This window comes from Tympanuchus pallidicinctus, unplaced genomic scaffold (genome assembly GCF_026119805.1).
Source record: "Tympanuchus pallidicinctus isolate F22 unplaced genomic scaffold, pur_lepc_1.0 scaffold3, whole genome shotgun sequence".
NCBI lineage: Eukaryota > Metazoa > Chordata > Aves > Galliformes > Phasianidae > Tympanuchus > Tympanuchus pallidicinctus.
Window position 1 is genome coordinate 15697523 of NW_026294747.1, and position 15519 is coordinate 15713041.

Sequence of the window (15519 nt, forward strand, 5' to 3'; positions counted from 1 at the left end):
GAAACAACTTCATTGGCTTTAACTTGTGGCAGACATTTTTAGTGTTTATCCTGTTTGATTTATGTATCAATCCAATGCTTCAAAGCAATGTAAGCCTTAAATAGCCTGTGAAAATGAAGATACATGTATCCTTTATAATTAACCAATTTTTCTCTGTTATGGTCTATTAAAATCAGCCTCCATGGAGCTGTTAAAACGACAAATTCCAGAATTGCTTAATTTAATGAGGGTCATATTAAATTAAGGGCAGCTTTACCCAAATAACTGTGCCCATTAGATTAATACAGTAAAAAAGTAACAAGTCATGCGTGACGTACATTTGAGGAATAACAAATTTGAATTTAAATTGATTTTACAACTAATTTCATGTTGTAGTTCTGAAGTCTTTTATAAGTGCATCCATCAAGTAGTGGTCATGACATTTGATTTAGGCACAGCAGACTCTGAGCTTGAACTCTCCTAGAAACAATTGTTCCTTGTTTACAGGTATTTTCTGGGGTAGGAAAGTGGGTGATAGAAGGAAGGAGAACTGCTAATACATTCTCATTTGTCATTTTGTTAATAGGCTTGTGTAATCAGATAGCTAATGCAGTTATTGCAACTGACAGAAGAGTGAGAATTAGGGCTAAACCAGAAGAGAACAGATCGGAGCGCTTGAGTTAGCTTGTCTTTTTTTTCCAGATCGTGAAATCTAATGAAAGTTAAACTAGGATTCTTAAACTGATTGATACAGTCTTAAAGTTGCTAGGTATTTGCTTGCAGTCTGGAAGAATTTCCATAGGCGTAATTTTGACCATTAGCATTTTCTTCTGGAGAACTGGGGGAAAGCTTAGTAGATGAGAAGAAAATATAATGCAGCATTGGTGCCTCTGTTAAAGCTCTTCTTACTTGGAATAGGTGATATTACACCAAAATAATTTCAAATGAGGCAGCAGTACTAATTAGAGTGTAATTTAAAGTGGAGATGCCATTCATCCAGCACCTACCTCCAAACAATCACTGAGAGCATTCTTAGAACTTCTTTCTTATAGGACAAGCAGTGAGGCTATTTTATACCATCTTTGGATCTCTACTCTTCACAGTGCTGGTGAAAATCTAATGTTAAAGTCCTGTGGAAAATCCCTTAAGCATGTTTCAGTATTTCAACCATAGATGCATTGCTTAGTGGCAAAGAAGGAAGGAAATAGTGTGCTTAGTTTGCAATCTAGAACGTCCTGTGGAAAATCTCCAGAACTGTTTCAGTGTCTCAACTGCTGGTGCGTTTCTTAGTGATGAAGAAGGAACATAATTTGCGTGTGTAGTTTGCAGCTGGAATTAGGGAACCCAAAAGTGCTTGCCAAAGAGGATGCAGAACAGTTCTACCACCCATTGCAAGAGATGCCTGTATGAGCAATGTGATAAGGGGATCTCCAAGTCAGTTGGAGAAAGGGTCTTTGCTACCATTCCCCCTTCCATGTATGCACAAATGGAGAACCCCCCCTACTGCCACCGTGTGTGCAAGCTACAGATACATATGCAAAACAGTCCCTTTTTGCAATAAATACAGAAGATTATGACTTACTCATCTGGTGTGCACTTACCACTTGAATATTACCTGGTGGCTGGAACCGTCCACGTGGCTGGAACCACGGATGGTGATCCAGATTGTCTGTTCCTGCCTATCCAAGTAGCACAGTTGTTTTCCTGTAATAGGAGAGAAGTACTCAACCATAACACTGATTATAAGCTGTGTCCAGTCCCTTGGTGTGGCTGCATTTTCTGGGAGCAGGAAAGCTGTTCGTATGTTATGTGCACCAAATATCTGCAGATAGTCTCATGCACGAGAAACTCGAGGTTCTTGAGGAAATTGTTCATTCACTCTAATTTTCAGATGGATGCTCTCGATAGTGACAGCCTCTCCATAAGTGTTTTGTCCTTTTATTTTATTTATATTTCCCTTCTTCTGCTCATAGTTACGACTGAAGGATGTAAGTGGTTCAAAGATCATTTGCATTATTTGTGCAAAGGAACAGAGCTGCCTGGCAGAGTAAAATAGTTTTTTTCCTCCTTTGCAGCTGAGATTCTGTGGGGAAGAGGTGGAGATGTGTAGACTTTCTTAATAAGCCCACTGAGCTCTCTCCCTGATTAGCACTCATCATTACAAGTTCTGTGATTCTTCACATCCTGAAAAGAAGAGCTGAGCCCGGGCAGTGAGATTTCTTTGTCTTGGATGCATTGGATACCTTGGATACCTTCTTAGGTAGTTTGGAAATAATGGTATTCTTACCCTTTTAACTTCTACACCGTTTGTTAAGGGAACAGAAGAATGCTGATAGAATGCAGCAGGAGGCTGGCTTCAGTTGTCTCAGTGTCAGTATATGTTGGTGTGTATTTTGAAGTGATTGGGAATGTGGTCTTGCTTTGGCTCTGAGGCCAAAGAGATGGGAGAAGCTGAAGTTTGATCAGAAGTCTCGATGGAAGCAGTTTTTAAATCTGCAGGGAATCATGGAATGTGTTGAATGTCGACTTAAACAGGGTTACACGTGTTTCATTGTGTTTGAAATTGCAAGCATGCAGTTGAACAAATCATTGGCTGTCATTTGAGTTTTCCCAAATGTTGAGTCGAGGCATCAATCAATATACTGAAATAAACAAAATGTATTAGTTTGAGTCAAGCATATAGGGGTACTTAGGTACAGTGTCTGTGGGTAGGAGAGCAACCAACGTTTTCTTTGTGCAGTTGGGTTACTTGTGTTCAGGACATCTGTTCGACCTCTGCCCTCCATGAAGTCAGTACATATATATGTCTTCTCTTCTCAGAAATGTTTGGAAAGAAAATGTATTACCTCGTTCCCTGTACCTTCCTTGTGTTTTCTGCTGACCATGAGAAGTAGCTATAAGGGCTTGTTTTGGCTGATAGTAGTTTTACTATTTTCTGTAGAATTTTGACATATGAATGTATGCCAAAACGTATGCAAGCATTCTTTCATAGGGGAAAAGGGCTTTCCCTCCAGTTCCCTTCCGCCTCTCTTTTTCCTAGGAAATTTTGCAAGCGCAGTTTCTTTCTCCTGTAAATATCAGAGTGACTTGCAGTAATTTTGCATTCTAAGTTACAAATTCTCTTCCTTAAACCCCAAGCAGTGCTGTATGCATCTCCCTACTGCTGCCTTCCTCCAGTGCAACGTACTTGGAAGTCTTATTGGGGGTTCTAAATTACTTGCACCATCTCCCCAAGCATTCCTTGACATTGTAGTGTCTTGTAACCTGACTTCTTAGTAGGCTGTTGAAGCCACATTGAATAAATGCTTGCTTGTGTTTGAGAAACGACGATGATGCCTTACTCCTTTTTGTATAGGTAAGCATATGGAATGATGTGCTCTTCCTTGCAGGCAGCTCATTGCGATGATATTGGAGCACCAATCAATTGATAGGCTGCTATGTTTTGTCTTCATTCTAAGCTAGATAGTATGTATATATTTGTGTGAGCGTGTGTGTATATTTATCTATAAATGGTGTGATTAGTTGTGATTGTTGCCTGCATATTCGTGGGTTGAAGTAGGAACATCTTTTAATCTTTAATACAGCTTTTAAATAAAATTTTAAAATGCTTTCTTGTGAAGATCATCGAGATGGCAAAGCATGTTGCTTGGGGAGAAAAAAAGAGGTAACTTGAGTAAGTAGCTTGCAAGTTATTTACTATGCAAGGCAGTCCTTCTTTTTCCTTCTGTAAATGATTGGCACTGTTTCATTTAGCTCTACAGTTTTCGTAGCTTAAGCAGTAGGATGGGGGAAGTAAGTTTGAAATGTGCCGGATTCTAAACTTCATAGCAATTTCCTGTGAACTCCTGTTTTTTGCCCTGGGCTTGTGTAAGTTTGGAAACTTTGAAATTGGAGAAGTCTGAACTGATTTACATCATCTGTACCACTGGCCCCTTTTGTGTAAGCAGGTTATATAAGATTTGGCAACCATACTGCCTTTGGGAAGGTGGAAAAAATGTTCAGCCCGTGTGACTTCTTTTTATTATGGCCATGATAGCTTCAGATCGCCGATTGGCTGCTTGTTGAGGGCATGGCCATGATTTCTAATCTTTTCCAAAATGATGACCAAGTACCAGGAAATAAGAAATGACCTGCGGCTTTAAAGCTGAAGGGAAATATGGTCTTCATCCTGTTTTTGCTCTTGCACCTGGAATTTTAAAATTAAGGCCACTGGGGTGCAGTTCACCAGCTTTATAATCTGTTTATTTTGCAAGGTGGCTTTCAGTCTCATTCTTCTGTTGTTACTGAAACACCATTTAAGCCCAATTCATTGCGGTAATTAAGTATGTGCCAAAATCCAGTGACTTGCTGACTGCAGTTAAAGTGCATTTGTTTAATTGTCTTACTAGAAAGCTCTGTAGTGTAGCTTGCAGTTACTGTTCTGTTACTAATAGAGAAATAATTGGATTTTATGGCTGTATTTATTCTAGCACTTTTGGCTACTGAATTATGGATTTGATAGTCTTTTAGTGGTTGTGTGTACAAAAGGAAGGATGTATTTGTCTTCTCACTGATGATGCTTTGGCTTTTGCTTTGCTTGGTTCCTGCTAGTTTCTTTGGTGTTCAGCTTAGGGTCAGAATTGGCGGAACTGTTGCGAAGTTATTGTTGGATATTGATTTCTTCTCCGCCAACCCTGCACTTTTTGGCTTGAAAACGTGGTGTCAAAGGATAAAACCTAGTAAGGGTTAAGAAATAAATGACACTTAAGCTTCCCTCAATAAGTGAATAAAGAAACCCAGGGAATTTGTCCCAGGGTTGCTTTTTTTGTTCTGTGCTTCTCAAGTATGTTTGGTTTTTATTTTTAGGAATATTGAATTGTTGGTTGCATAGCAGTGATTTTTGCTCACCATGGCATTTTATATTATCTCTTTAGGAATTGATGTTTTTGTTTGCTTTAATAGCCTCAGTGTTGTTATGCTTGTATGGACCTGTTGCAACCCAGGTGAGATACTAAACTCGTAGGATGCCAAATCGTATCCCTGAAAGTACAGTCAGTCTAATGTGCACAACGATACAAGCTAGTGGTTTTGGTCCTCTTTGCTCCTTACAGCTGTTATGATGCGCCCACACCCCAGGGGTGTTTAAAACTGTGTAACCTGCTCTTAACCCATCGACTCCCTTTGCTGTCCAGCCTTCGAACGGCCCAACTGAAAAACACCCAGAACTACTCAGGTGCGTGTGTATGGCTCTCCAGTATTACTCTGCATGTCTGTTTTCAACAGGCATTCAGAACAGAGAGCTTTTTAATAGCATGGACAGTGCCAGACTGACATCTTCTACGTAGCCTAGTGAATGTTTCTGAAACCTTTTCTGGGCTAATTTCTTTTTTTTTATTCATTTTTTTTTTTAATAGAGAAATGAAAACAGGGGAGTTTGTTAATGTGCCAGCCAAAAAAAAAAGAAAAAAGTATACGTATTTGAAAAACAAGAATATTGTCCAGATACCATCATGTCCATGAAACAATGGTGTCTAGAACTTCTTTGAAGGGCTTGGTTTCTGCTAAGGTCCAGAAGAAATGTAGACTATTGGGTGCATTTTTTAAGCAGAAATAATGCATCGCTTAGCACTCCCAGCTCCTGAATTAGTTTAACAAATTTAAACCCTCTTACTGTCAGGTTAATTCATATTTCTTCCTAAGAAATATATTAATATAATAATTCATATTTCTTCCGTCACGGTGGAAGGGAGGGATGCCATTCAGAGGGACCTCAACAGGTTTGAAAGGTGGGCCCAGGTGTACCTGATGAGGTTCAACACAGCAAAGTGCAAGGTTTTGCACTTGGGCCGGAGGAATCCCAGGCATCCTTTACAGTCCTATACAGACTGGAAGGAGTGGTCCTTGAGAGCAGCCCTGCAGAGAAGGACCTGGGGGTCTTGATGGATGAAAACCTTAACACGAGCCAGCAATGTGCCCTTGCAGCTCGGAAAGCAAGTGGGATCCTGGGCTCCATCAAAAGAGGGGTCGCCAGCAGGGACAGGGAAGTGATTGTCCCTCTCTACTCTGCTCTTGTGAGGCCCCATCTGGAGTACTGCATCCAAGTGTAGAGCCCCCAGTACAAGAAAGACAGAGCTGTTGGAGAGGGTCCAGAGGAGAGTCACAAAGATGATCAAAGGCCTGAATCATCTCCCCTACGAAGACAGGCTGAGGGAGCTGGGCTTGTTCAGCCTGGAGAAAAGAAGGCTGTGGGGTGACCTCATTGCAGCCTTTCAGTACTTAAAGGGAGCCTACAAACAGGAGGGGAATCAACTCTTTGAAAGGGTAGATAACAGCAGGATAAGGGGAAATGGTTTTAAGTTGAGGGAGGGAAGATTTAGGTTGGATGTCAGGGGAAAGTTCTTTACTATGAGAATGGTGAGGTGCTGGAACAGGCTGCCCAGAGAGGCTGTGGATGCCCCATCCCTGGAGGTGTTCAAGGCCGGATTGGATGGGGCTCTGGGCAGCCTGTTGGTCTAGTATTAAATGGGGAGGTTGGTGGCCCTGCTTGTGTCAGGTGCTTGGAGATTCATGGTCCTTGAGGTCCCTTCCAACCCAGGCCATTCTGTGGTTCTAACATATCCAGTGAACAACTGCAGTACTGCGTGGCCTGTGACAGTGAAGCCTGACTTTCCTTTGAGAAGCCACACTGAGTTTCTTGTCTTGTTCTTCTGTACATCCTGTGCCCTGTCCCTTCCCAGGGTCATCAGAGCTATCTGATGTTTGCATGATTTTGTTCTGTCCTAATGGCATTTTGAAGATGCAAAGTGTGAGATGTAACTGTTGCTAATGGGCACTCTAAAATACTTAATTTCTCTACTGCCTTTTCCGCATGGATCTTGCTCCAGTTTACCCAGCTGAAACAAGCAGATTTCAGTAGTTTGTGTAGGCTCTGGTGTTCTTGATCCCTGAGCTATTTCAAATATAGGTTTGAAGCCAGGCTGCCACCTGATCGCATCAGGATTAAGAAAGTGGGTTTGTTTTCTTTTCCGTACCCTGAAATTTGTATCCTGTGCTGTTTGAACTATGAATGAGCATATGTATGTATCTATGTATGTATGTACATTTATACTAAAAACAGATCCTGATTATTAATTTTCTAATTTAAAACTGTTTCCTATTGAATTGTTACATACTTTTAGCTGCGTCTGGTGTGAGATTCATGCTACTCTTGCTGTCTCTTCTTCCTCCTACCTCTTTCCCTTGGCACTGTTGTTCACATGACTGCAGTAGTGGTAGTATTAAGCCTCTCTGCGTTGGTTGTTTTTCCACGCTGCTTGACTACATTTTTGAGCATGTTGCTTCCTTAGGATGCCTGAAGACTGGGGAACTTGTTTCCCAGCCCTTTGCTGACATGTCTTAATGTTCTGACTCTGGCAAACTAGCTTTTATCTTACTCTTCCAGTTGAATTTGCGGTGCCTCTCTAGCTTAACTCATGTCATTCTTTCCATAATAGCTGGACTTCTTCCCAGGATTTATAACTTGTCCAGAAAATACCTGTCTTCAGCTGACTCTCAGTGTGCATGTCTCATCCAGAGACTGCACGTACTTAATTTGGTCTGAACTGCCTTTGTCATTGTTGCAAAATAGAGGAGGATAAAAAAGGCAGTTTGACACTGTGCCTTCTTGAAAATCCGGTACAGCATTCATTCAAAACGTGTCATTTTATGGCCTCATTAATGCCTCGTAGTTCGAATGCTGTGTTGTGCTTTGCAGTGACCAAAAAAAGTCAAAACAAGCTTAGATGGTGCTATGGTGGGGGAGGAGGGCTGAAAAGGACTGTGCTAGCTAGTTGTAGGGTCCAAGGCATGTCTTGGCTGGTGGAAAGTAGTGGTGCTCTCTCTAGGGAAGTTTCATAATGAGCTTTGAAAGAATTAGAAGAATAATTATAAGAATTAATACTAAGAATTCCTCCTTATAAGGTGCTAATGTCAGAAGCAAGGATAGTAACCAGGGAAGGAACTGCTTGATCTGGCAGCAGTGGGATTTTAAATAGACTTGCATAGACTAGGGATTCCCATCCCTTTCTGCAGGAGCAGCTCATCTCTTATAATGATGTCGTAACTTCTAGTTTAGTCCTGATGTGTTAAGTGATCCCCAGAATGGTGTTGACTTGATGGAATTCCTGGCAGTTCAGCAACTGCTGCTTGCCAAAAGAGTGGGGAACCTATTGGAAAAGGGCAGGAATCTATAGCTGAAGTCAGGAATTGCTTTTTGCTGTTCTACTCACGAGATGAACCAAGGGGCACTTGAGAACATGGGAGGTGCATGAAACCATCGATCAGTAGGTGCTTGATGACCACGGAGACTTAATATATCTTGAAAAGTTCTCTAGGAAGATCAGCTTTATAGTACTTATGAGATTGCAAGGACATCCTACAATCAGGATGAGGTGATGACAGGGTAATAATGATCTCTTCTGTGTTGAAGTCAAGATGGGAGAGGAGTGCTTTGGGAGTATGCTGCCTGTGTAAAGACAGGTCTACATTTTGTCCAAGTGTATCTTCATGCTGCTAGCCTTTCTTAGAACTTCTGCTACTTTCATTATGTTGTATTGTTTTAGAACTTTCAACGATTGAGCTCATTACCTGTTAATTAGCTAAAAAGTAGGGATATATCTCTTCTGTGGCAAATTATGTGTGAAGGCAAGTGTGTTGATATTGTCCAGCAGTCTGTGTAGCCAAGGATGTGCCCCGTGAGAAGGCATCATCTGTGAAATAGGGCAATAGTTTTGAGGGGCAGAGGGGAGATAGTTTGGAACTGGAGCTCTTTTGATACATTAGAAAAGCCATGAGGGCCCTTTGGCCTACAGACTTTATTATTTCTCATCATCTGATTGCATTAAGCTTCAAGGCAAGCTGCAGGCATTTGTTTTCTTTTATAACAGAAATTGAGGATAAGGATTTTGCTGGTTGGTAATTTAGGTTTTTTTTCATCCTTGTTATTTAATGGGACTTAGCTAGTTTTGTCTCTTTCATTTTGCTTTTAAATAACTATCATAGGATTTCTAGTTTTCTTATAAGATCCTGTTTGGTCTGCATTTGCACATTAAAGTATATGAATAAATGTGATACTGTCATAACCAAATTATGAGGACTGCTCCAAAAGTAATGCCTGCTATTTTATGATGTTAACCCGCTACATCAGAGGTGGATATTGGATATTCAGTAGAGGCTGAACCTTCCTGCCAGTATTCCATTACATTTTGTTGCTGTGTGACAGATGGTAGTAGAGGGGCAGTCTGACAAAATGGTGTCAGACATGATGGTGTGAATGAAGCAAAGATATGGCGTTGAATTCATCCATGTGAGAAAAAGTGGCACCCTTAATGTTCATTAATGCTTTGCTGAACATTTATTTAGACCAAACAGTGGAGTTGAGCACAGTGTTGAGTGGTGCATTTCAGCAGTGGCGACACTGACATGAAAGACAAAGTGCGTCCTGGATGGCCGTGCACAGCTGTCACACCATAAAATGGAGAGTGTCTCAATCAGCTCATCTGTGTGAATCATGAGATAGCAACCAAGGAGCCGTTTAACGAGCTGAATATCAGCTCCAGTGCATAGTAAATGATGGTGGCAACATTGGAACAGAAAGAACACCAATGCAAGTTTGTCGGGACCTGTTGAACCAATATAAGGCCAAAGATAGTTTCCTGGATTGCATCATTACTCACCATAATGATTATTCACAAAATGTGATTTCACCACTGTGAGTCAAAGCAGTGGTCCATAGAGTGCCAACTTGTGCAGTTTCGATTGAAGAAAAAGTTCAAGACGCAGCCCTCAGCAGCAGAGTAATGTGTTCGGTCATCTGGAGTACAAAAGGGGGATCCTTCTGGATTTCCTGGAACCTGAACAAACCAGCAACTCTGACCACTATGTTGTGAAACTGGCTAAGCTAAAGGCTCCAGAGTCAGGCCAGAACAGGAGACTTTTCTCTTGCAACATGAAAGCACCAGGCCCCATACCAGTTTGAAGACCATGAGTATGTTGACTGTCTTGGCTGGACTGTCCTACCACACCCACCGTCTATCTTCAAAAATCTGGTATTTTGTACCAGAGAATTTTCTCTATCAGATAGTGTTATTGTGCTCTTATTTCCACAAAAACTGTAACAGACACTAAATAGGAGGCATTACTTTCAGAGCAGTGTGTGTGTGTGTGTGTATATATATACATAAATATTTATATAGCCCAGAGTCACCTTTGGATGACTGGGATTTTCTTCAGCATCCGGATTTTGGACTGCTCTGAACAGATCCTTCATTTTCTAAGAAAGAACTGCATACTGTTAAGCAACCAGAGCAAGGAGAGTAACAGAAGTTCACCGAGCAACCTGTTAATGGTTTTGAATGGATCTGGAAGATATCACTGGAGTAAGATGGTTCCTGTACTGAGCTTGCATTTGTTTGTTTTAATAATTTATGTCTAGAATCTGCTGAAGACATTCCAGTGAACTCAATGGTGCTACAAGGCTGTTGCGGAGGAGAAAGAAAATTCTACTTTATGGTTTGAAATTCTAAGAGAAAATTTCAGTTTAGGAAACGTGGATTGTTTTTTTCCTAGGAGGTTGATGCTAAGACAGCTGTACTGGAGCCCATTTCTGTCTGGCCCTTTTTGTTCATTTCTGTTCTTCTGGAGATGTGTCGAGATGTCCTTTGCATACTTGAAGCTACTGTAGCTGCGCCAAATCTGAGAACTGATTTCACTGAAACATGACCTGACTTACTAATGAGTATTTGGCTGGATGAATTTCTCGGTCTGGTTCTCCAGCTGGCTGTATAGATGACTGCTTTAGTATCTGCCCTTTCTCTAATTGTTTGTCAATAGCTGCCTCACCACACAGTTTGAACTGCCACAAATTACAGCCTGACCTGTTAAGGAAAACCAAAATGAGTGGCAATTTACATTCATACGTCGGTCTGTGCTCTGTGGCAGCTCAGCTCCTGCTTCTGCTTCTTTGTGAGCAGTTGGCCTGTCCTGGCTGCTGGAAGAGAGAGATGTTTTGAGGATGGCATTTGGGGACAGAAATACCCGGCAGCCATCCTCAGGTGAGCTGTCTCAATTCATCAATCAGAAGCCTGAGGCCTCGTGTGTATGGAGGTTTTATTTGGTAAATTCCTTGTTTTACCCTCCCACACTCAAATATATGTGCATTGTGTTACAAGTGAGCCCTTTCTCTCTGTCTGTATTCCACTTTCCAGTGGGATAAACAGGCCAACTGTGATTTATGCAACTATGATCAGAATGGTTTAAATTAATGTGGCATAGGACAGAAGGATCTTGTGTGGTACGACAGTGCTAAAACTGGAGTTGTGGCTGGAGCAGGGTGCAGCACCTACACTGACATCAGCGTATTCTAAGCTTGAGTTCTGAGGGATATGCCCTGAGAATAGCTGTTGTGACTGCTGTTGCTTTGCTGAGAGGATGGCCCCAGCTGCCTGTGGAGGGGCTACAGAGCTGCTACAGTTTCCATGGCTGTCCCTGCTTCTTTCTTCAAACTAAGCAGTATTCTTTTATAAAAGAAACCGTGAGGCCTTCCCAGCCTGTGTGCATGCTCAGAAAGCGAGCTGTTTGACCTTTGTGGTTCGTAGCTTGGCTGTATAGCCCTTGCTGTCTTCTTCAGGGGATGTGAGCCAAACCAGATTACAAAACCTGTAAGCATGGGCTTTGCAAGGCTGGAGAGGTACCACTTCACTGTAGTTTCTGGACTTAGCTGAAATGTAGCTCAGTACAAACTCTGAGCTGATGCCTTTCTGTCACTGCAGAAGAACCTGGAGCGCTGGTGAGTTCAGCGTAGACATCTAACTGATTTTGTTTGAGTGCTCACTCAGGTCGAGGGCTTGCTGACATAGAATGTCTGAAATAGCTGCATTGGGAAAGCACCCAGACCTTGCAGAGTTCACTATATTTTAATCTAGTCCTTTCTGGTTGATAAATGCTTTTGATGTCTCTATTCAGGCTACTTGAATTGCCTGTAAGTGAAGTGACAGTAAAAGTGGGGGCATTGATGGAAGAGGGAAAACATCTGCAGTCTTAATTTAATGTAATTCTAAATTTGTATGGATTTACGATTTGCTGTTGAACAGAAATGAACTTTGAGGCACTTTATTCTTTTTGTACACCAGTTTCCAAAAGGAAATTTACCCGTGGCAGTTTTGGAAATTGGTTGGGTAACTGTTGTTTCTGAATGGGATTGAGGATATTAACTTGCAATAACTAGGCAAGCAAGGACAGTGCTCTGTTGTAAATGCTTGTGACAAGCAGGGGCTGCCCAGCATTGGTGGCTAAAGGGAATACATTATGCAGAAACAATACTTGTGATGTGCTCTCTTGAAGGACTCTTTTTGCACCCTCTGGGGTGCAAATCTCATTTCAATATAATTTGAATTGCTGTATGTTGATGTTCTTGGGGAAGTATGTATTTGTGTATTTCCACCAGTGTATGGTGGAAAACGAAAGAAACAAAATCAAAGATGCTTCAGAACATTACAAAGAGCTTCTATCTTTTCTGTTGCTGAAGCTAATGAATATACGTTGTGATTTATTTTTGTGCATCTCTGCTTTCTTTTTTAGATACATGTATTGGACTGACTGGGGCGAAACGCCCAGAATAGAACGGGCAGGAATGGACAGCAGCACGCGGAAAATAATTGTTGATTCAGATATCTATTGGCCAAATGGACTCACAATAGATCTTGATGAGCAGAAACTTTACTGGGCTGATGCAAAATTGAGTTTCATTCATAGAGCAAATCTGGATGGCTCCTTTAGGTAAGTTTCCTTTAGTGAATAATATGGTGTGAATTATTTTCTCACCCTCTGTATTAGTTCTGAACCAAGACTTTTTTCAGTAATCTAGAATAATGCTTAAACCTTGTTGTTTAAATGCAAGTCAGGGCCTAAAGTAGTGATTGAGCACCTGGTAGGAAGGAAGGGTCAATACAGGGGAGCTCAGGTATATGCAGTGTACCTGAGTGACCAGAAGGGGTGAAGCCAGGACCCACCCCTTCCCAGATTTCATTTAAGGGTTGGCAGTCTTGCTGAAGATCCCTGCCTACCTGAGGCCTTCTGAAGGTGAGCAGCTTTTTTCCTTTGTTTCTGCATCCATAGCTGTTGCACTTGGGCTTGTCCTCACTTGTTGCAGCCTGTGACTCTGCTACCCTGCTGTCATTGCTGTGTTTTCTATCACATTATAGCGTTTACAAATGTAAACTCACTTGTTGGTAGCTCTGTAGAAACAGAATGCTCACATGCTATAAAACTGTCTTAAAGGATATTTGTATTGTTGTTTTACTATAGATTGTTTATGACCCTCCTGCACAGCATTTTTTTAAGGTTCGTGCTTATCTTCAGAACAATAGGAGATGCTCATCCTTGGCCCCAGGAAATATAGCATTCGACTAGTGCTATGGGAATTTTTTGGTATTTTACTCTGCTTTTTTTTTCAACAGGAGGTATATGTTGAGACACCTGTCCTTGGCCCTGTCCAAAGATGTACTTTGTGGCATGCTTACAAGTACCCAAATTCATCTTATTTCGGACTGTGAGTGAGCAAGATTTTTCTAAGGCTTGATAGAAAGCGCAGTATGCAAGTGTGCAGGCTGCTGTCCAGGTGTCTCTGTTGATTTTAACTATTAAAGAATGACATAGATCAGCCTACAGATAGGCCAGACTTGGATGTTCAAGTTTGTACCTTAAGCAGTGCAGTGTTCAGTAGACAGGTTACATTGGTTCTGACGGGCATCTGCCATTTGCCAATGAAACCTCCCACTGAGGAGGCAGGTCTCTGCATTGTGGTCCAGCTTTGGTCCTCACATAGCCTGTTGAATTGTCAGTGGTATACCAAACTGCAATTGATTCCTATGTGATTAATAGATTTATGTTTGGTCTGGTCAGGCAGAGCGACCAGAATGATTGGTTCTTAAATGCAGACTACCCGACTGTTTGGATCCTAGACTTTTATGTTTAGGAGAGGCTTAAGTGTGCACTCAGGTTACATGGTAGGAAACTCATAGTGTGGATGTCCTGCTTGTATAGTTTGCTGCTTTTTAAAAGAATGGCACTGTATTTCTAGAGTGAAGTGATATTTAATGATGTAAATAATTGAATATTATCTGGAAACACAACTTTGGACGCTGAGATTTTTGTTATCCATCTAAAGAAGCCTACCTTGGGGCAAGAGAGGAACATTGTTATCGTACAGTGCTGTGTTGACTTGTGACTTGTCAGAAGGTTGCTATCCCAGTGTGTCAGCAGCACCCTGAGGCAAACTGGAGATAGCAGTGATCTTTGTGTAGCGAACATGAACTCTATTTCAAAACATCTAAAAATTTCTGTAATGCTTTCAGTATCAATAGAAATTTGGGGTTTTCGTACACTCCTGTCTATATTGTATGCCCCTCCCCTAGCAGATAACACTGTATTTTCCACTGATATTTTTCAGTTTTTTGCAGTTGCATTCCATGCCTGATTTTCACACTCATAAAAGAGGCATAACGATATTGACATCCTTTATAAAACACTCAAGTTCTATTGAGAGCACTCTGTACAGCTAGATAATGGTGGCATTGTGGTGAGTGACAAGTACTAAGTGACTGTCAGAAGCATAGACAAGGGAAGAGGCCATTACAGAAGGGAGTGGGAGCTCAAAGCCTTTGTGCAGGTTCATAGAAAGTTGTCTCATAATTCTAAATCTAAGAGATTTTCATACAATACAATGTGAATTTGTCCCTCTTGTTTAAGGATGGGTGACAGAGCGTACGTTTTCCAGTCTGATTCCACAGTTCTCCTGCACGTTAAAATGTAATAAACTTTACTTGCATGTTTGTGTAGAAACTTGGAGTTCTAATGCATAAGTAAAATGTGTTTTGCTCATATTTAGGTAGGGAGAGACCACCTGAAGAAGAGTATGTTTATCTCAGCCATTGGCCTTTGTGACAGATTGGTACATGTCTACCCCCCATGCAGTATATTTTGCTAGGAAGGAAATTGTACTTTAGGAAGAAAAATAATGCATGCTCTATTTTGCATTAGAAAAGTTACCTCACTGTTGTATGCTTTTTTACATGTGTTACAGTCAGCTGCTGGAGAGCTGATGTCATGCTGGATGTCAGGGTATTCCCGTGCAGCATGTGTTCTGTGAAATTCCTTGTGTCTTTCTCACTGCATGTGGACTGCAGGTGTTGTTCAACCTGCTTAGTAGTGTAGCTATATGACAAAACTTCCTGAAAATATTATGCATGTGAATAAATCCAGTGAATATTACTCCTAACTTTTCTCTCTTTTTTTTTTTTCCTCTGTTTATTTCATTTGCTTTGTATAATTTACTTTTATCCCTTCCACCAATGAATATGGAAAAAGAAATATATGAAGCTGAAACTCTTAGGTCCTGCTGGCAAAGTAGACTTCAATAATAATTCCAAGGTTATCATGAATTTTGAACCAGTCAAACAAAATTGACCTTCTTCACGTGCAGATGGATTTGTGAGAGGGAAGTTGCTTCTGTTTCTTAAACACACA

The 15519-nt window shown here is 41.2% G+C and overlaps 1 protein-coding gene across 3 annotated transcripts in view; it reads left to right on the forward strand.

Moving 5' to 3' along the window:
- LRP5 (LDL receptor related protein 5) overlaps window positions 1-15519 on the forward strand; it is a 129161-nt gene that overhangs the window by 35859 nt on the left and 77783 nt on the right. For all 3 annotated transcript variants that reach the window (XM_052694914.1, XM_052694916.1, XM_052694917.1), the window contains exon 3: window positions 12574-12771. In XM_052694914.1, coding sequence (XP_052550874.1) covers window positions 12574-12771 — 198 coding nt within the window. The remainder of the gene's footprint in view (window positions 1-12573; window positions 12772-15519) is intronic.